The sequence below is a fragment of the Physella acuta genome, unplaced genomic scaffold, assembly GCF_028476545.2.
Source record: "Physella acuta isolate Inbredline_101_S28 unplaced genomic scaffold, ASM2847654v3 ptg000291l, whole genome shotgun sequence".
Lineage (NCBI taxonomy): Eukaryota > Metazoa > Mollusca > Gastropoda > Physidae > Physella > Physella acuta.
In genome coordinates, this window is record NW_026731810.1 from 1369496 (window position 1) to 1391185 (window position 21690).

Consider the following 21690-nt stretch of genomic DNA (forward strand, 5'->3'; position numbering starts at 1 on the left):
GACATATGTACCCCCTCCCCCTTTCCCTCTGATCGGTCCTCACAAGCCGGTGATGAAAACTGTAATACAAAATCGAACATGGCAAGACAAATGGACGTAAATTACGTATCTGAGACAAAAAACATGTTCATTATGTGTGGCTACACATTCTTTTGTTTTGATCTTTTTTCTTAACAAAATAAAAAAAAATTAAATTAAATAAAACAATAAAAATGACTGGGGTAGACGTAGAAATATGGACATAATATGTTGTCTTCATGTTTTAACACTTTCAATTTCAGGAATGTCTGACTCCACCATTTTAACTAAACTAATTTAATCTTGGACATTTTGATGGCATTTCTGCGATCTCTGTCCCCTGTGCTCACTTCACCCCCCCCCCCCCCTCCCGATTTTTAAGCATTAGTTTCAGATATTGGATTTGATATTTCGCAAAATAATAATTAAAACCCTGCATTAAGCGTACATAATGGTATAAGAGTGAAAGAAATAGCATTCAACGTAAATCTACAACATTGCTCATGTGGAAAGATAAACACAGTAATTAAATAACGGAAGACTTCGAGATATAGGTAATATACGCTACCAATACTAAACGTATTGAGGCATATTACAAACAATAGGTGTGACTACCGGAATACACATATTGTCTCAACAAAAACTGTGTGTCGGGACACCAAGAAGCGCCCAGCCACCTATTAGTGCAGTGAAATTGGCTGAGAATTATCTTAAACATTTGTTTGGGGTTGTTAGAGGACAAGAGTTAGTTATTTTTAGAGCAATTTCCATTCTGGAGAATTGCGTTTATTAACTCGTCATTTCTGGGAATGGATGGATGAATGAATGGATGAATGTATGAATGTATGGATGAATGTGTGTCCGGGCTTTAAGTCGTATCTCCTCCTCAACGAAGCAATATCGATGACTAGTTCCAAAAGCAATTATGTTAAGCAAGTTACGAGGATGAACATAGGCCATAAAAATTACGGGTTTCTTTCATGGATTTCCCGGAAAAGCCAAAAAACCTCGAAAAAATGCAGTTTTTGGCCCATATCTCGGTAACCAGACCACTAAGCGACTTGAAACATGTACCAATCGATTCCTGTCATAATTTAGAACAATATTGCCTAAGAAAGTTTTCAAAAATATCCTTTCGTTCGGTCACAAAAAAATTTTTGAATTAATTAAAATTTGGACCGAATTAGTAGGCATTTTTTCCAACCACACCACACGCGTCATCACGTTCAATAGCTGCGCCATCGCGTTCCATGGCTGCGCCATCACGTTCAGTAGGCGCGCAATGGTTTTTAGTCATGTAACTCTATTGTAAATAAAACATGTAAAATACTGAAAAAAATTAATAAAAAACGTTTTAATAACTAACCAATGGTTTTACTAACCCTGCTCTTGATTTACGCTACGACAGAGCTATTTTTAGATAACATAAGGAAATTGCGCTAAAATTGTCACTAGACTTTTTAATTACCTTGTTTTTAAATTTTGATTTCGTTGAATTTGTAGTTATATTTTTCAACTTTGATTTTTTAAAACCATACTTATCAACATTGAATTTTTTTTTGTACAATGACAATTTGGAATCGTCTTTTTTTTTTCAACCATGTAATATTCTTAATCTTATCATTGTTTAAACCGAAATTATATTTTTCGATCTTGACATTTTGCAATCATTCTTTTCAAACATAATGATTTTAACGATGATATTTTCAAAGATAATGATTTTAACGATGATATTTTCAAAGATAGTGATTTTAACGATGATATTTTCAACGATATTTTTTTCTGCTTCCAGCGGACGCTATGCATCCAGTTCTGCTCCGGACACACAAGCCGTCGACGGCCTTCACCTTGCCGCTAGGCCACAAGTTCGGCACGAAGCTGAAGAAGCCGGACAGCCAGCGAGTGTACTACGACAGCCGGTACATCTACCCCACCATCGACCGGACGTACTACACCCGCAGGAACAGGAACAACTTCCCCATGGTCAACTTTTCCAACATGGACAGAATCCTGCGCAGTATGATCATAGAGAATTCGCCGTGAGGAAGTTACGTAGACATTGAGAACTTCTTTAAAGGAGAGCTCACATTTTATTATTATGACGTCAGTAAATAAAGATATCAACAAAAGAAACAGAAACAGACAAAAACTGATATTGCTCTTGGATTTGATTTGCAGACAAGAAAAAAAAACAACATCCAAAAGCAAATAACGGATGTCATAGACTAATCAGGGAGAACAGAGTAAAACAAGAGTCAGTACTTTAAAGACCCTTTTATAGGAACTCCATAGTTTTACAGACTTTAAAGCCTGGAGCTTAGAGAGATAAAAAATTTTACATTTTGTGTTTAAAAAATGTACGAGATTTAAAATATGGATTCACGAGTTGTGTTTTAGTCATTGTATGTTATACATTGATGTTAATTGGTCAGGTTTTTTTTTTTTTACAGTTTCGCAGTAATGTTATTTTCCTTTTCAAAATGTCTGTCAAGATGTTTGTCTTTAAGTGGGACGTGATGTAACACCTTTTTAGTAATACAAAAAATTACAATCGATGCTACGTCACAATGGATCCCCAAAAAACAAACGCAGAACGGAAAAATGCACACTCTAAAAAAATGCGCACTATGAAAATGCGCAAACAAACACGGCGCAACGGATAATTCACTCAAAGACCAATGCACAATGCACAAACAGAATGCTGAAGACATTAAATAAAAAAAGATAATCTTATAAATTACTTTTTACAAATCAAATTTTATTCAGTTTCGACAAGTAATTGTATCCTAATATCCTTCCTATTATTTAATTGTATATCTCCCAATAACTTTCTTCATTTCTTATTTTCTTCCTATTACTTGATTGTATATCTCCCAATAACTTTCTTCATTCCTCATTTCCTTCCTATTACTTGATTGTATATCTCCCAATAACTTACTACATTCCTTATTTTCTTCCTATTAGTTGATTGTATATCTCCCAATAACTTACTACATTTCTTATTTTCTTCCTGTTACATTTGGCCCTATGACAAGCTTAGAGCTAAGACTAAACATTGGCTACCTACTGGATAAGTGACCAACTAGAGAGATCTAAAACATATTCTACATGCAGTTTAGGAAGACGCTTGAATTATTTGCTCGTAGCTTCACAAGATGAGCTCTATGTTAAAGCATTAAGTAAATATAATAAAAGCTTGCATCATATATCACAAGAAAGGTCCATGTTTTACCAAACTTTGATGTACGCTATTTTAAACAGAGTCGCGCCAAGCCAGTTTTAGAGTTTCTTCATGGGGGACGCAACTCTAAAGTGTTGACATACGGCTAGACTTGTTATTTGCCCTTTACCTTTATGAAAATGCTAGGCTTGTCATGTTTATGTATCGCATGTATTGTGGTTTTATTTGTCGATCTTTGGTTACCCTACATATTGTATCGCAGTGAGGGTTCATCCATAAAACTATATCACGCTTTTAAAAACTATTTTGCCTAATCCATCTCTCCCCATCACTTACCATCCTGACAAAGTCAGACGCTCCCCTCCCCTTCAGAATAACGTCACCTCAATCTACCCCCTCCGCCTCCATTAAAATGCATTTTTATCTTTTTAAAACATCTATCTAAAATATTATTGAATAAGCTTGGTCATTATTTATATTGATCAAATGTTATTAGAAATTAAGACAGGTTGTTTTAAAAATGCGAAATAATGTAAAAAAAATGTGTTCTTACTGCTTAAAATACAAAAAGTGTCGCCAAACTTTATTAACCTCCACCCCTCTTTTTCGTCATTCATTGTCAAAAAAGTCCAAGCCAACCCTTCCCCTGCCCCTAGGAGTGTGATATCGTTCATGGATGACATCCCCCACCCCTCAACTAATATCCTCCACCCATTTTTTCAGGAAGCGATGTCCGCCATTATTATTTGACGACCTCCCTCCCAAGGTTTTTGTCTCAGGAGGGGGTGGGGGGGGGGGGGTCAACCAGTACTCGATCTCCTGGTCTCTATCTGACCACCACAAGAGCAGCTTGTCACTGTCAGTGTAGAATAGATAGGGCGTCGGCCGCACGGGAATAGGTTAATTGGGAATAAGCTAATTGGGAATAGGCTAATTAGTGGCTTTTAGCTTCAGGAGGGCAAGTGAACCGAGGGATGAGTTTTCTACTGCAGACAGCATAATGGATCTCAGGCTACGTCATACTGTCTCCTGCAGTGTCTCAAATAGTGTATCTTTCATTCATTTTTTTAGGTGAGGGGGGGGGGGCACTTGACACTTTCTTGTGTGTGTGGGGGGGGGGGGGTTCTGACACTGGTTAAAGTATATATTTTCTATCTAAATTATGTTTTCTTTTTCGTTGGATGGGGGTGGGGAGGGGGGAGCTAGGGTGGGGTGGAGGCACTGAACGTGCTTCTGGGGAGTGGATGCGGGGTGGGAGCGCCTGAAAGAAACTGTATACAAACCATTATTTTTGACATAATCTCATTTATAAAAACCAACTGCTGCTTACAAACCGACTAGTACATTGGCTAAGTTAACTCCTGTATAGAAATGTAAATTAAATCATGTTATTATTATAATTATCATTGCTTGGCTAAAATCCATTTAGAAAGAACCATATAGAGGTATGGTTACTCCATTGGTCCAATTACAATTCTTACACAGTCTTTGTCCAAATTTAGCAGTCTCAAAATGAATTCGCTAAAGATTTGTTTTCAAACAAACAAATAAATAAACAAACAACAAAAGCATACGTAATTTGAAAACCAAAGCAATGTATATTTGTTTAAAATAAAGATTAAAGGCTGAGCGAGAATAGAATAAGATCAAACGGCATGAATAATTAAGTGCATTGTTGAGTAATTATAATTAGTGTTCTGATAATAGGCGTGTCAGAACTCAAGATGATATTACAGAAAATGAAATTGTATTGAGTCTGGTCTGGTGCAGGGAATGGGCAGGGAATAGGAAGGGAATGTGGCAAGGAATGGGGAAGGATATAGGGAAAGGAAAGGGAATGAAGCAGATAATGGGACAGAGAATGGTGCAGGGAATGGGGAAGGGAATGGACTAAAGCAGAGAATGTGACCGGGAATGAAGCTGAGAATAAGGTAGGGAATGGGAAAGGTAGTGTGGAAGGGAATGGGGAAGGGGAAGGGAATGAAGAGAGGACTAGATCACTTTAGCACGTGACAAAGAGATGCACATGATAAGATAGGGAATGGGCCAAGGAATGGGTCGGGGAATGGGGCTCAAAAGCCCGCATTAAGTTTCAGTTTCAGCCTCTCTCATATTCAAGAGAATACAAGTCTAACATTCATTTAACATTAAACATTAAAAGTGATGTATTTAAACAATACTACAACGATTAAACGGTACATTAAGAGCAGCTCATTTTCACTGAATCGGGTTGAATGCAAACTTTATTTTCATTACGAAATGCGCCAAATTTTCTCTTTGCTCATTTATTTTGATAAGAATATTTGGCTCCGTTTTGTCTGGGTTCAACTTTTGAATATAAACAAGTTACTTTTGGTTCTCTCACGAATAAAGGGTGGTAAGTTGGCGGAGGGGAGGGGGGGGGGGTGTTATAGGGAAGAGTTTAATGTAGGCCTATGTTTTTAGAAATGTTTTTATTAGCATTATTTTTATGAAGAAGCACATTATAAAATTGTGGTCTTCAGACATTTCATATTAAGCGTGGCATATGAGAATAAAATATGTAAAAAAAAAATGCTATGGCTTTTCAAAAACGAATATTTTTGTCCTTTTTCAAAATGGAAATACATTGTGGTGTGTCGGACACAGTGTTTTTTTTTTCAAATTTTTTCTCCGGGGTGAGGACGGGGAAATGGGGGGGGGGGGGGGTAGACTTTCTTGGGGGGTGCTCTTCCCTCCCCCCCCCCCTCCAAAGTTATGCCTGGAAGAGACTCTGGTCGGACAGCGATACTATTGATATTGTAACAAAAATAATGTAAGAGATAGTATATTTTATATTACTTTTTATTTATATTCACTTTTCGCCTCCTTTGATTCAATGAGTACCTATTGAATCATATTTAAGATACGCTTGGCTAACCCGAAAGTCTCTAGTTTGAATCCCGGGTTCGAATCCGTAGAACGTCCCTGAGTATACCCAGATTTATATAGAGTTGACCACTTCATATACCGAGGTCACTCTACTTCATCTGCACCATTGACAGCCAGGGTCTAAAGGGTACTTCACTGTAGTCCTAAACGTAAGATTACGAAATGTAAATAGTTTGCATTTCTTTTCCTGATTTCTAAGTGTTCTCCTCTGGCTAATCCCTAAGGTCAAAATGAGTTTTGTTTATTTATTTCTTTAACTTGTAATAAATTCTATTTTTTGAACCGCACATGAACAACACCGAGACAACTGATTACGACACATCCTGTTTACAATAACCATAGAGATATACAAAGCTTCATTTACTGCGTGAAACAAGAGCTAAGACGGAATTTCAAGACAATCCAAGGCTAAAGGTAGACTCTAGTACTTTGATAGGTTCTTGGATTGCGAGCGTTGGGGTGGGTGGGGGGGGGGGTGTGATCAGCCCAGTAATCAGTTATTAATATTTTAAAAAAGAAATGGCTGTGGTAGACTGAAGCGTGACATTGGGAAGCCCCAGAAGGTTGTTCATACTCTTTGTGGCGATGTGTGTGTGGGGGGAGGGGGGGGGTTAGAAATCGTCCAAAAACGAGTAACATCTCAAGGGAATAATGGAGGACCTCTCTTGCGATCACGGAGTAGGCGCTGTGATTTTTTTTAAGATTGTGTTTATGAAAGTTGAGTTACCTTGAGGTAAGGTTAGGTTAATGGTTGGAAATGCTCGTTGAAACATAAGAACGTCATCAGCCCCATGTCTAGGGCACGAACGAGAAAAGATGAGATATACGGAGCTGTGGGTATGGTTATTTCACTAGTAGGCCTACATATTTATTGAGTGCTTAGCACACATAATGCAACCCTGTTGTTTCCTCAATCAAAATGGTTTTACCCTAAATGCCAGCTTCTAAGAGCGGGAAAAGTCTGGCATTTGAGAGTCCATTAGGATGCTATAGCATACCTGATAATATTTACCCTAGCTCTAATCAGTCCCTATTAACATATAAAGTCTACAGAACAAGCTACGACGTTGTTTCATGTTGTGGTTGGTTCAGAGGCATAGCGACTCTTCCCGGCGCCCTGGGACAAACTTTCAATTTGCACCCCACCCCCCCTCAAGCTTTCGATTAGCACCCCCCTCAAGCTTTCGATTTGCACCCCCCTCAAGCTTTCAACTTATTTTTCCAACCCACTTTGGCGCCCCCTAAGGTCGGCGCCCGGGGACATAGTCCCCCCCCCCCCCCCGCTACGCCTCTGGATTGGTTCCCGAAAGAAGTCCAGATTTTCATCTTTCACATAAATTCACCTTTTTACCAGGATGAGTTATTTAATAGCTGCAGACAATAAAGAAAACGTCAGTTATAGTCTAAGGGAAACTACCCATGTAAATACTAAAACAAATAAAGCCAGACTACTTACCTCTCTTATAAAGTTTCTTTACCTTTGTGTTTCAAACGGATATAATGGAAATCTTTTTAGAGACTTCAACTTCAATGTATATAATTAATTAAAATTGTATTGCAATATAAAAAATAAGTATAAAATTAAAATAAAGTTTTATATTTACAAATTATTTTCTTTCAAAATGTTGGCCTACCTCACCTAAATTATATTCTTGGATTACATTTATATAAATAAAAGTATTGTTCGTGTGCTTGTTTATCGTGTAAGCTTAATTACACCTAATCATGTGGTCGCCATAAAACTTTGGGAAGGTGCCGAGTAGATCTCCACCCTTGCGAGGTTTCTACCATAACATTTTTAGTATCGGAGGGGCGGTGCCCCTGTGCAGAGCCGTAGCTACCCTTCCCGGCGCCCGGGGACAAACTTTCAATTTGGCGCCCCCCCCCCCTCGGGAGCAAATTTTCAATTCGATTTGCACCCCCTCCCCCCCCCCCTCAAACTTTTGATTTGCACCCCCCCCCCCCCCTCAAACTATTTATAATGAAAAATGCAGCTAAAATGATTCTTTATTTTTTTTTTACAACCCATTTTGGCGCCCCATAAGGTCGGCGCCCGGGGACATATGTACCCCCTGCCCCCCCCCCCCCATCGCTACGCCTCTGCCCCTGTGTTTCAGCAACAGGTGTCCGCTGATTTAATGTCCCGCACAATGGGTCAAGGGAACTGCTTAAATCAACGGTCATACTGCGGTCGTATGACCGGAGCACCCCGTTCTCTCCATTAGAACAATATAGGATATTCGTTTCAAAAGCGCCCTACACTAAGTATACAAGCGGATACTACAGTCGATGACTATACCGAACCATAATAATTAGAGCCCTGATCAAACCCAACATTATAAATCTGATAGCCAGGAGTAGGAGTAGATGACGTCGCACGCTGATATCTCGTGCTTGTAGTATAGCGGCATCTCACGCAGAAGAGGGAGTAACGCCGACCAATTTTAAAGTAGGGCCTATTTAACAACGTTCAGCAGATGCATTAGTTTATAATTATTTTTTGTTGAATGTTTACATTGGGGTAAGATATTACCCAAATGGGGATAATACATCATTCACTGTCAATTTTATTTTATTAGGCCTATGAGTTTTATCCAGCCAACTTTGCCATGTTTTCGGGATAGATGAGTAGACAGACAGAACGCAGACTGACCGACAGAGACGGACACTCGAGCAGACAAACGGACAGAGAAAGACCGGCAACTGATACACACACAAAAGAGACAGAGATACAGACTGGCAGACAAAAAAAAAGCCAGTCATATATTAACAGGGACCAAGCAGATAGACAGACGGTTAGAAAGGTAGACTGACAGATATAGTGAGAAAAGGAAGAACACTGGCAGAAAGTAAATAAACACGTAGGAACTATGCAGACATAGGCGATATGAGTGGCAATTTAAAAATATATTCCTTTGGCACGCCTCTATTTGAACTTTGTTTTAAAATGGACGCACATGTATTATAAAATTATAAACTCATAGCTCAGGATTGGAGGCCTAAAATAAAGTGTAATTTTATTTCAAATATCAGTTTAATAACCGTAATTTGTTTTCTTTACTATAGTTCAAATTTTTAGAAAATCGGCCCGGATCTCCCAATCCGATGAATAAAAGAACCATGTATGCAACTAGAGATGGTGGATATGAAATCATTTGGTTTTAATTTCAGCTAATATGCTCGTTATGTGAATTATTGAACGAAAGCATTTGATACTTTGTAAGTTAGGGATATTGACTGTTTAGTAGTCTTATTGCTAGAGGATTAGATATTAGAATATTATTGAAAGTTATTGTTCCATGTTCAGATTCGATTTTTGTGCAAAGTCAAAATCAGTTTACGGTGGAAAGCTACAAAACAAATAACAAATATTGACACTTTAGATTTTAGTTTGATTTAGAATTTAAATTATTAATACTTAGATTTCTAGATCTAGCTTCTAGAGATCCTAGATATAGATCTACATATGTTTTATCAACTTAAAAACTTAAGTGGCTCTTTTTTAATACAAATAAATATTAGCCATTAGCAGATAGACTAGAAAGAATTAACTAAGATTTAGAATTGTTAGGGCCTACTGTAAGCCAGTGTAAGCCTAAAAAAAAATGTTCAACAGTAGGACTACTTTTTAAAGTTTAGTTTAAGTTAAGAGTTGAAAAGATGAAGCCCTATAGATCTAGATCTATATAAATAGAGGAAATAGATCTAGAATTCTAGATCTAGTATAATAGATCAAGATCTGTGACCTAACTTACGAACTAACGATTAAGCAGATTAACACTAACAGTACTGAGTACAGACAACACAAAGAAGTCAAGTGTAGTAGTGCAGTTGCTGACTGTAGTCTGTGGTAAAGTTGATACTAAATCTAGATCTAAGTAAAGTAATTAGACTAACTGGTACTGTTTAGGCCCTAGTAGTTATAAACACTAGATCAAGTTATTTACCCTCTAGTAACTAGTTGTGGAATGAAAAATGAAATGACAGATGTGTGTAGTCAATTATTAAGTATATTAAAGTTCCCTTTTTGAACTTGATGGTCCATGGGGCAAATGAAGTAGAGTTCACCTGTTACTCTGACCAAAGTATATGAAGGGTTAGTGTTGTCAGCACTATGACTAGCACCCTTTACTCTCCTTGTGGCTTACGGTGAGTTACCCATCAGAGCTGGGTGGACTCAAGGACATTCTACTGATTTGAACTTTATTAATATCCAGATGTCATTTTTAGAATTTACACAGCTTTTGGATGTTTTTCTTTTATACAATTTTGAATTATTTATTCCTACAGATGATCAGTTTTTAATAAAATGTTATGATGGAGAGTTCAGGAGGAAAAGAAAAATCAACTTCTCGACTGCTTGTGCTAAGTCCAATTGATGTGAAAGATGAGCTTGATGAAGTAAATAACTGCTACATTTCTGTTACAATTTAACAAATAAAATACATCTAGAATTTTTTTTTTAATTCAATTATTATTTTTTTTGTTCTATTCATCAATTGTTATAGTGCCTTTTAAAGATCAGATCTTTTACTTTTATAGGTTTAACTACTTATACTTGTTCTTGTTGTTTTTAAACTTTAAAATTATCTTTGTTGTTACTTCTCATTGAAAATAACTAATAGTTGGTGTAATACTTGAAATAAGGTCACGTTTTGAAAATGTCCCTCAAAGTCATTCTCATTTTATAAAGTTTGCTAAATCAGCATAGCACACATGGTTTCTTTATGTTGCTGCTGGATTAAAAAAATTTAACGCTTGTTTACTTCTTTTTTCAAAGTTGATCAATACTAAACTTAGTTGTGTTTAATATGTTTATATATGTCCAATTTTAAAGTAAAGAAAATTCAACTTTACAGAAGCTGGAGAGATGCTACAATATAATCTTGAGTCTGTCTGGTAATGGTTCAGAGAGAGAAATTAATGATGCTCTGAATGGTTATGTAAGTATTATTAGTAATTCCTTTTGTTTTCCTTTTGTATGGGAAATGACTTACTTAATCCTGTATGGGAAATACTGGGTTTAAAAAAAAAAAAACTCCACAATTATATCAGTTTAAAAAGATACCCTAGACAGAACAATTTACTCTTACATATTCTGCCATCACATTTTAGGGTTTTAATGTTATAGTTATTTACCTAATATCTACATTTCAGTCCCTAAATTATTTTTTTCCTTTATATTAACATACATTCATAAAGTTACCATGTTTATTATACAGCTGTAATATTAGCTTACCCTTTCTGTATATATTGATGATTACTCAGAAAAACAATTTCTTTTACAGGTTGCCAAGGGAAACCAACAGCATGATGAGGTACAAATGGGATTGCTGTATAGCATCCTTGCTGACCCAAAGATGCAGATTAAAGTAATTGTGGTTTTTAATTACCAAATTTGATTCTATTGAATTCTATAGGGTTCTAAAAATTTTAAAGTTAAAAATAAGTATCTTTATTTGTTTACTTAAAATCGCATTTGCCTTAGAGGATATTAAAAGTGTATTGTGATCTCTTTAATTTTAGAGTTTTCGAGAACTTACCTTAGTGGCCAGAGATGGACTCACATGTCTCCTTACAAAAATAAATCAAATTGTTTATGAAAAATGGCTTAAACTGCTTGATTCAACAAAAACTCAGGTAAAAAAAATTGTTTTAGTCTTTTCATAATTGTAATATTTAAATGCTTTTAAGTTTTATTTTAGACTTACTCTTACACTTTTTTGTTGCTTAGATGCTCTGGTTGTGTCGGGAGCTTGTTAAGATGAATGCACAAGGTGCAGACAGTGTTTGCATTGGCATTATTAGACAGGTTGTTGGTAAGTTCAAATCAGATTAATATTGTATGTTAAAGCTTGGATATTCATTGTTTCGTTAAGAAATATGTTGTTTTTAACTTTTATTTCATTTAATAAACCAGGAGGGGACATATCTCAAAGAAATATTTGGTTGGCTGAGAATATGTTGGATCTCTTTCTAGACAACAAGTAAATATATCTTTATTATCTCGAAGTAAATTAGCAAATGTAACTGTTTTTCATAAAGTTTTTGTTTTACTTTTTTAAACTGCTTCTTTGAAAGAATTATGTATTCAAGTATGCTCAAGTAGTCTTACATGTTATTGTCATTTTGATCATTGTGGTTTGTGTTTCAGACCATTCCTTGCCAAAAACATATCTTTGATGGCTACAGTGGTCTACACATATTTAAGGATTATTGTTGATCATGGTGCACCAGTTTTAGGCGCACTACGTCAAAAAGAAGTGGAATTGTGTGTCAATCTTTTAAGAACACATGTAAGTTTGTATTCATCTAATAGCTTTTTTCATAATTTAATCATACAAAATTTTTCTAAGTCTATGTTAACTGGAAACTGCGTAATCATTATTTCATCAGTGGCAAGAATGTATGCAGATAGGAAGAGATCTTGTTAGGTTATTACAAAACGTTGCCAGGATTCCAGAGTTTGAATTATTGTGGAAGGACATAGTATTAAATCCAACCTCATTGTCCCCAACTTTTACCGGTAAGAATTATTTTATATCATAATCTCTTTACAGTAAAGGCAGAATAATTACAGTAAATAAAGAATAACTTGTTTAGAACACATCTTATTTAGCTTTTCACATAGATGTTTTCAAATAGACAAAATGCAAGTATGTTTAAATATGTTCTGTAGGTTCTATCTTTGTTTCTTAAAAAATGTAAAAAAAAATCAAATTATAAAAATTTTTATGTGGGTATTTACTATTAGCTCATACATTTAATTATGTGCCAAAATTGAATTATTTTTTATAAATATTTCACAAAATAATACAGGTGTTGCTCAGTTACTGCAAATAAGAACTTCAAGGAAATTTTTGGTTGGAAGGTTAACCCCTGACATGGAGAACAAACTCATTTTCCTCATTACCAAGGTCTGTAAATTGAAATCTAGTAAAACATCTTTAAAGCAAATAATTTTTTTTAAACATGGGAGATATTTTAAATGATTTGTGTAGCAACGATTTATATTGAATTCAATAAATACAGTGTACATTGCTAAATATTTAATTATTTCAGGTGAGATTTGGAACACAAAAACGTTACCAAGATTGGTTTCAGAGACAGGTGATTATTTTTGTACTGTAAATAGAACTTGCAAGTTTTTAAATTAACAACTAGCATTTTTAGGAGTTTATATAATTTATCAGTGAGAGCAGTGATAAACTATTACTAGATATACATTGTATGCCATGATATTAAATATTATTGAAACTGATTCATCTTATCTTGTAGTACCTGTCAACGCCTGAGAGCCAATCATTACGTTGTGATCTGATAAGATACATCTGTGCAGTTTTTCACCCATCCAATGAGCTGTTGTGTTCAGATATCATACCTCGTTGGGCTGTCATTGGCTGGCTGCTCACAACTTGCACTGTAAGTTCATGTAGAGCTTAGATAAGTTAAGACTTAAGGTTCTTGTAAGTTCGTTACACTCACAATATCACACGTATTCAACATAACTGCAATAAAGAACATTTACCCTTTGGATAAGGCTTTTATTTGGGGTTGGATCATAATTATTATCAATACTGGTGATGTGAATTTGTGTTTTATGCTTAGTGTTCATTTCAATCCTGGTGTCTATTAAATGTTGTAATTTTAAAGTATAATTGTTCTTGAAAATACTACTTGTTCTGAATAGAATGTGTGTTTGTATATATATTTTTTTTCTTTTTCAAGTCAAATGTTGCAGCTTCTGATGCAAAATTAGCACTTTTTTATGACTGGCTTTTCTTTGATCCAGAGAGGGACAGTATTATGAACATAGGTAATGTATTATCTATAGATTTCTAGCCAGTTTTATCTTTTTATAGTGTTGATGATTCATATTTAAATAGTTTTATCTTTTTTCCTCTAGAACCAGCTGTTTTGGTAATGTTTCACTCCATGAGGCCACACCCAGCAATCACAGCCACACTACTAGACTTTATGTGCCGGGTAGGTGTGACTGTCTGTTCATAAGCTTTAGTTAGTTCTGCTTTTGGTTAATCTTTTGTCACAATTTAAAATATTATAATATTGTTATAGTTGTTAAGATTATAATATTTCTTATTGTTTTTTAAGGTTAATTTTGTTCTGCTTTTGGATGATTTTTTTACAGCTTAAAATATAACACTGTAAAGATAATTTTATACTAATTAATTTATTTTAAAAACTAATCCATGTTTTAATTTTAGTCTGTTTTAGTTTTTAACTGATTTAACATTTCAACAAATAAACTAAATTTGTTTTTTGACAGATAATGAACAATTTTAGCCCTTCACACACACCACAGATAAGAAACAGCATATTTACAGCATTGCGAACTATCTTAGAGAAAAGAGTTCTACCGTAAGTTTACACAACCATTTTTTTACATCTTGATGTAGTTGACATCTGAGATATAAAATATTGTTAAAATGAAATATTTTATTGTTGCATATCAAGTTGATAATTACATATAATGTTTTGTTAATAAGAATGCACAAACTTTAGTTTTATGAGAATCTATTTGCAGATCCCTTTCTCCCCTGTTTGACAATCCCAAGCTGGACAAGGAGCTGAGAAACCTGTTGCGAGAACATTTCACAGAATTTTGTAGTCAAGAAGGTAGTACTCATTCTAAGATTACCCCCAAACTATCACAGACTCATTGTGAAATAAATAACATGTCAGATAGGGAGGAAAAGGAGAATGAAGATGAAAGTTGGAATAGAAAAGGTATCACTAATATGCAAAGTTGAAAACGTTTTATTGAAAAGTTTTGGGGCAGGTATCCCTTGTGCATGAAAAACTTGAAGTTGATTTACTATTAACATTTTGGTTTGAGTTTAAAAAGTTGAGTTAAAAGTTATGTTTGTTCACTTAATAATTTTGTTTGTATTTTATTTTAACAAACATTTTACTTTCATTCAACTAATGCATTTAAAAACTTTTAGTTTAAAAGAATTTTTCAGAATTAATGAATTATAAAAGTTATTACATTTTTTATTTAGCCAAATGTGTTTGTTGGCATTAATAAATTTTTTAATTGATGTAAATGATAAAAAGATAAAGCAATTAAAATGTGGTAACTATTAATTCAGTGAAAGAGGAGTTATCCCCCAAGGATGAATTAGACATGGACACAGCCAACAACCACACAGGAGAGAACAATTTATCTGATGCTTGTTTTAGTGATGATGAGGAAGATAATGTGCCTTTGGGTAAGTCAGTAAATTAGAGGATTTATTTACTAGAGGATTAGATTTATTATCTCAGGTGAGAGTTACTATACAACTAGTATTTCTCAAGGAATCTACAATGGTTTACAAAATATATTGCTAGAGTTATACTCAGTAAAACTACAGTATACTATAATAAAATAATTTTATGTCTATTTGACAGGTAAATTAAAAGATGATGTGGGCTTCCGCCCTATAAAAGAGTCATCAGCTTACGTTCCCCTTGACATAACTGAGTTCATGAACCAGCTTAGCGGCCAGATTCATGACCTGACTGTTGAGTTGCAAGGAGAGAGGTTAGTTAAACTAAAAAACTATCATTGAATTTAGCTGGTGCTAAACTGTTTGAATTTTTTATTTATAATTAGGATTAATAATATACATTGTAACAAAATGGTGGCAGGAAAAAGATAATTCATTGAAGGGTTTTTATTAAGTAGCATTTACAGTACACATTGTTTTTAAAAAAATTATTTTTAGCAATGCTTCACAATGTAAATTTGTATTCAAATTTGAAACTTCAACTTATCTTTAAAAGAAATCAAGAAATGCAGTGTGATTTGACTGACAAATTAATGCAAGTTGTCATTCAAGAGGTAAGTTAATACATTAAGAAAATACTTTTTTAAAGTTAATTTTTTTTCTAAGGAACAACTGTTTTCAATCAAAAAGCAAGAATAAAAAGATATTTTTGTTAAGTTTAAGATTACTTGTTTCCTTTGTTTTACTTATTTTAATATCTTGCAGTGTAATCTTATTTGAATGTTTCTATTTTGAATTAGATCTGTAAAATTAATTTGATTTCTATATTCTGAAATATATTTTAATTTAAATATTTCTAGGATGATTTTGATCAGGATCAAGCATCAGTACTGGCAACTTGTTTGTGTCAAATTCTAAGTCCACAGTTCCACAAGAAATTATTTCCTCAAGAAATAGATGAAGAGTAAGTGTATAGAAATAAAGCACAAGTATTGTTGTCATTTAGGTAGAGACTTAATCTAATCAGCTAAGGGAGAAGAGGGAAATACTAAAATAACTAAATCTCTATTGTGATTCCTCCTGATAGGACATTATAAAATCCATTGAAACTATAAACAGTTAAGTGCCATTTCAGTCAAGCCAGCACTGGTACTGTTTCCATGTTGTTATGACCATAGCATATTGGGTGATCAGATCTGTTAATAAAACTTTAGACATTTAAAATTGAATGCAATTTTTTCAATATTTTTCTTTAACAGGTCAATAGAAGATTCGATAGGCTCCCCTTTGTTTGTTATATTCAGGTAAGAGCATTTTTTAGTATTCTTTTTAATTTTATAAAATGCTTGAAATGATACCATATTACTATATTAGTATTGGAAACATTAGAAATGCGGTTACCAAGCTTTCTTTTGTACTTTAAGTTTGCAAATCCTAGTTGAAATTCAAAAGGTTTTTTTTCTTTTATTGTATAGATTTCTAAGTCAAATGTCAGAGGATGACCCAAGACGTCAGCCTGTTTTCCTTCTGTTAGGAGAAATGTATCTCAAGCAACCTCGTATTGGCTACATGTTGTTATATTTTCTTAAAGTCAGGTATGTTCATTGAGTTTCAGTATTTTGTAATGACTTCAAAATAACTTGCTTGTTTTTTGTTTTTTTAAAGATTTTAAAGATTCTGTAGTAGATATTCCATTAAATAACTTGAGTATACAGTAGATTTAATCTGTAATAGATTTTACTCTTTATTTCACATCTGTCTTAAATTTAAAAGTGTTCTAGTGTTGTAAGGATTTCATTAACATAATTTACAAACTTTTTTTTAGCAAAGGCAGTGACGACAAGTTGTCTCTGTATAAGGATTTTTGTCAAAACATGGACAACAAAGATTTAAAATCATGTTTAGTTACTGATTTGGAGGTATGTAATGTGGCAGCTTTTTCTACAGCTTAACAACTCAGTCAGTTTTATATCCTTACTTAGTGTAATTTTTGAAGTTCATGTTGAAATATTTTAATAAGTTCTTAAATGCTGTGCTCATCTATCTATTATTGAATCATTTTTCTTAATGTACAGCTTGCTTCAGTTAGCTAACAAACTATTTTGTTACTTGTTTCAGCTATGTCAAACCGATGATGTCAGATTATTTACATATCTAATTCCAGATATTTATACACATGTAAGTTGCCTGAATTAACATACAGTTAAATTTTTCTAAATAAATCGAATCTTATTATGTATTGAATGCATTTATTTTTCTTATAAACCATTTATGCATTCTAGATTTCTTTTAAAGATTACTTATTTTATTATTGAATGTTGATTTTGTTCACCAACTTGTTATTTTTTAATGTCTAGTGTAATCTTGTGTTGATGAAATGTTTATCTATCTCTAGTTTCCCAACATTGCCGTGGGGAATGCAACAATTTTGAATCTGATTGTTTCAAGTATAGATGGCTCACAGGTAAACAAATTTTCGTTAATTTCCGCGCAATTACAGCTGGAATTTTATTCATATAAAAGAATTCAAATTTACTTAAGGATATAACAAAAAATAAAATAGGGAATTGATTTACTCCTTTGAGCTTTTTTTTTTTTTACACCATATTTATTTTCAGCTCCAGGATCTGATTTGTCAAATATTACAAGGCCATCTCTTGATGTTTAAAAGCAGGGAAACTTTTCTGTCCATTCTCAGTAAGAACATCATTTGCTAATTTGATTATCTCCTAGTTTTTTATTTGTATATCTTTCTTCCCTTCGCAAAACATAATTTTTTTCTTAATTAACTAAATCACTAGAGTTTTAGTATTTATATTCTTTTAAAGTAGTTAGCAATATTTTTCTAAAAATACTTGTATTTTAGATGCAAGCTTAGATTGGGAAACAATAGAGCAGTACTTTTTGTGGCAACTAGTCATGGCACACAACATCCCTGTCGAACACATACTTCCTATTCTTCCCAAGTTGGAGTTCAGTTGTAAGTTTAATTTTATAAAGTTACTTCAATACATTTTTTAATTACACATTTTGTTGGTGTAAATAGTGACAACTATATATTTAAAAAAAAACACTATTGAACAATTTTGTTTTAATTATATTTATGATGTAGCCAATGCTGAAGCCTTGACCAGTCTGATGGTTCTATTAAAGCAAGTCAGGTAAATAACATATTAGCTACTGTTAATTTATTCTATGTATGCTAGGTTGTAGAGGTAAAAATTTTATTTATTCTTTCTGTTAACATTTTTTCAAAACTTTACCTTCAAAAGTATGTTGATTTATTTTATTTTCTTGAGTGTTGAGAAATAATATTATGCTAGCCTTGTTGAGGGGGAGGGTGGAAAGGCAGCACTTATAGAGATGGACCTTGGAAATCTTGTCCAGTTAGATTTTGTTGCACTGCTAAGACACATCGTTGGCCTTCAAATGAACATCTCTTGCTATCTCTTCTAGCCCTAGCTGGGACATCTTAAGGCCAGTTTTATCCAGAGAGTGTAAGAAAACAGACTTCTTCACTGTGTCCATACTCAAATATTGGGCTCAGGAGCATGAGGACAGATTAGCAGAGCTCATAAACCACCAACTCACTAAGCTAAATGGCACTCCAAAGAAAAGACAGAGGTTAGATTTTGTTTTGTTCACAAGTTTTGTAATAATCCACTAAAATTTATTAATTTATTAAATAAAAATGTGGCTGTTATACACTAAAAAAAATATTCCAGAACTGGGAGCACCAAAAAGGATCATCCTACAGTTGATCAGATTTTAGCCCACCTTGATCATATGCGACAAGTGTGCCGTAATATCTCATGTGAGTAAAGTAAAACATAAGCATACAACAAGCTATTTTTTTAAATTACTCTTTTTGTAAGGATTTAATTTTTTGGTTTTGTTTATTTCAGTTTTAAACCATGAAAATGTCCAACATGCACTCCAACAAGTACAGATAACTGCAAGTGAAGCTCAGAAAACAAAGTAAATTTTTTTTTATTACCTGACATTTTTTAAAACTGATTCCCATCAGATGCTACCAAATGTGTCCCATTAGGGTTCTGCCTGGGGGGCGGTCTAAATATGTTTGGTCACACTCCCTACTTTCTTTTTCACCAGAAAACAAAATCACTGGCATGCCCAAGATTAGTATTGATAACATTCATTTTTTGTTCATTAACTTTTACAAGTACAATTGTTTTTAAATGTGGGCTCCAGTGAACGCACTCAGTAGCATTGAATATAAATGCCAATATTTTTAAATAAATTATTTGTTAAAAACATTTTAGTTGCAGTTACAATGGATGATACAATAGACCTTATGAGAATGTGTTTTAGATACCTAGAATTAAAACATACTAAATAATGTTTTTTCCAGGTACAGTGATTTGCTAGCTCTAGCAGAAGACATAGATGACATAAAGACTGTTAGGGTTTTGCGAGGCAGAAAAGCTTCAAATGCTAGTGGTTTAAGCCCTAAATATTCAAAGAGCAAAAAATCAGCTGAAAGTGACAGTGGGAGTGACTCTTCAGATGTAAGATTTCAATTGGAAATATTTGAATTAATTCTTTTATTCATTTTTGTTCATTTTCAATAATTTATAATATGAAATAAAAAAAGTAAAGTTCCAGTACACCAGTTTCTGTGACCTCGGCATATGAAGGATTAAATTGTTCCAACCGCCTTTACTTTCGCTTAAGTGAGTTAGGTACCCATCACAGCTGGGTGGACTCTGGGACATTTAACTGATTCAAACTAGAGGCTTTAGGGTTTGCAGTCCAGTGCTCTACTACTAGAGCACTCCACCCCACAGTAATATGAACGACACATTAAAATTTTCAATTGTCATTTAAAAACAAATATTAATCAACTTAAATGCAGATATTTATATTTTTTGATCTTGTATCTACTTTAGCACACTTGAAATGACTGCATAAAACATGTATTCTTTTTAAACTAATGAATCATTTCTGTGTTTAATTTTTTTTTATGAATTCATTGGTTCTTAAATTTATTGCTAAATTGATTGATGATTACTTACAGGATGAGATAAAACCTCAGACCAAAAAACGGAAAAAGATTTCTCCGAATGTAGTAGAGGACGACAGCGACTGATGTATCTTCAGGAATGTACAGAGTTCACCAGACACATTGACCATTATCATTGCTTTTATGTTTGTTTTTTTATCCATTCACTCATTGTTCACATGTACATGGTTTTTACTGATTTTAGCCCTCTCACTTTCACATGTGATGACAGACTTATTACATTGCTATGTATACCTTTTTATGTCATGATTCATGAAATATCAACAAATATGTCCTTTTTAATAAGGAACTTAGTTTTGAAAGGAAATGTTTGATTGTGTTGAAACAGTCTTAAAATGGCAACTCTTACCCCCTTTGTGGCACTGGTAATTCAATGGTTAGCAACCATTCAGCAGTGTTCTCTCCCTTGTGTGATTGGTTAATGGCTAAGTTCTGGAATTGATGGATCAAATCAAAGGCACCATTTTTAATATATGCCACTGAAGTTAGTTATTTATATATTTATTTAAAATAATGGAACATTTTTACGGTTGGTAAAAAAACCAAATTTTAACTTCACATAGAAGCAGTAGTGTAACAAGGGGTTTTTCTTTAAAAATTTCCGTTATCTTCACTTTAGCCTGAAAATTAATATTTTAGATCATAAGGAATATTAGGTCTAAAAGTCTTAAATTGGATCACATCAAAAGTCTTTATAGAAACTTTAATGGAATAATTAGCATTTTTATAACCATTTATTTATTAGTTTAGGGAGAGATTTAATACTTTGTAAAAAATTATTTGCTGAATTAAAAATATAACATAAGTTTTCAGTTGTCTCTGTGGTTCTTTTCAAAACATTTTCACCTCATAGTGATAGCAACCCATCTAGAGATAAAACTCCAAAATCAGACAACTGCTGACTTGTAGTTTGGAAAAAGGCAATGGAAACAAATCCAAAAAGGAAAGCAGACTGAAATTTGAGCCAATGTCCTATATGGCGAACAACACGTTGACATGAAATACTTAATTGTGCTTGAGGAAATCCTGTCCATTAAAATTAAGAATGAAGAAGAAAACCAAACAATTTACAGGAAGTTAAATGGAGCCTTTTATGTATTGTATGATCAGCACCTTCTCCATGCAAGTCATAACATGATAAGGTGGGTGGACTGAGGAAGGTACAGATTTGAACCCTGGGACCACTCACCACCTATTTGTGGGTTAACAATTCTGTTTTGTATCATGACGTCCTATAATGTGATATCAAATTTGAAAGCTATCTTCTCATAGGAAATCATTTTTGAGCAGAGTATTTTTGTTCA

The 21690-nt window shown here is 33.8% G+C and overlaps 1 protein-coding gene across 3 annotated transcripts; it reads left to right on the forward strand.

Annotated features, from left to right (window-relative positions):
* Positions 1–6433: 6433 nt before the first annotated feature.
* LOC131939746 (integrator complex subunit 3) lies at positions 6434–21193 on the forward strand. 3 transcript variants are annotated; one of them, XM_059298230.1, is made up of 33 exons: positions 6434–6523; positions 10400–10510; positions 10969–11052; positions 11398–11481; positions 11636–11749; positions 11844–11928; positions 12030–12096; positions 12264–12405; positions 12506–12635; positions 12929–13026; positions 13172–13219; positions 13388–13531; positions 13838–13925; positions 14016–14095; positions 14397–14488; positions 14655–14857; positions 15223–15342; positions 15524–15656; positions 15899–15956; positions 16203–16306; positions 16602–16646; positions 16818–16937; positions 17168–17261; positions 17461–17520; positions 17738–17806; positions 17961–18039; positions 18209–18322; positions 18455–18503; positions 18799–18966; positions 19068–19156; positions 19248–19320; positions 19715–19871; positions 20381–21193. In XM_059298230.1, the coding sequence occupies exons 2-33, from the start codon at positions 10424–10426 to the stop codon at positions 20450–20452; spliced, it is 3150 nt and encodes a 1049-aa protein (XP_059154213.1). In that variant the 5' UTR covers positions 6434–6523; positions 10400–10423; the 3' UTR covers positions 20453–21193. The 3 variants fall into 3 exon arrangements, with proteins under 3 accessions (XP_059154213.1, XP_059154212.1, XP_059154214.1); XM_059298229.1 differs by lacking the exon at positions 6434–6523 and adding an exon at positions 9197–9328; XM_059298231.1 differs by lacking the exon at positions 6434–6523 and adding an exon at positions 9203–9328 and having other exon boundaries at positions 14655–14746.
* The last annotated feature ends 497 nt before the right edge of the window (positions 21194–21690 follow it).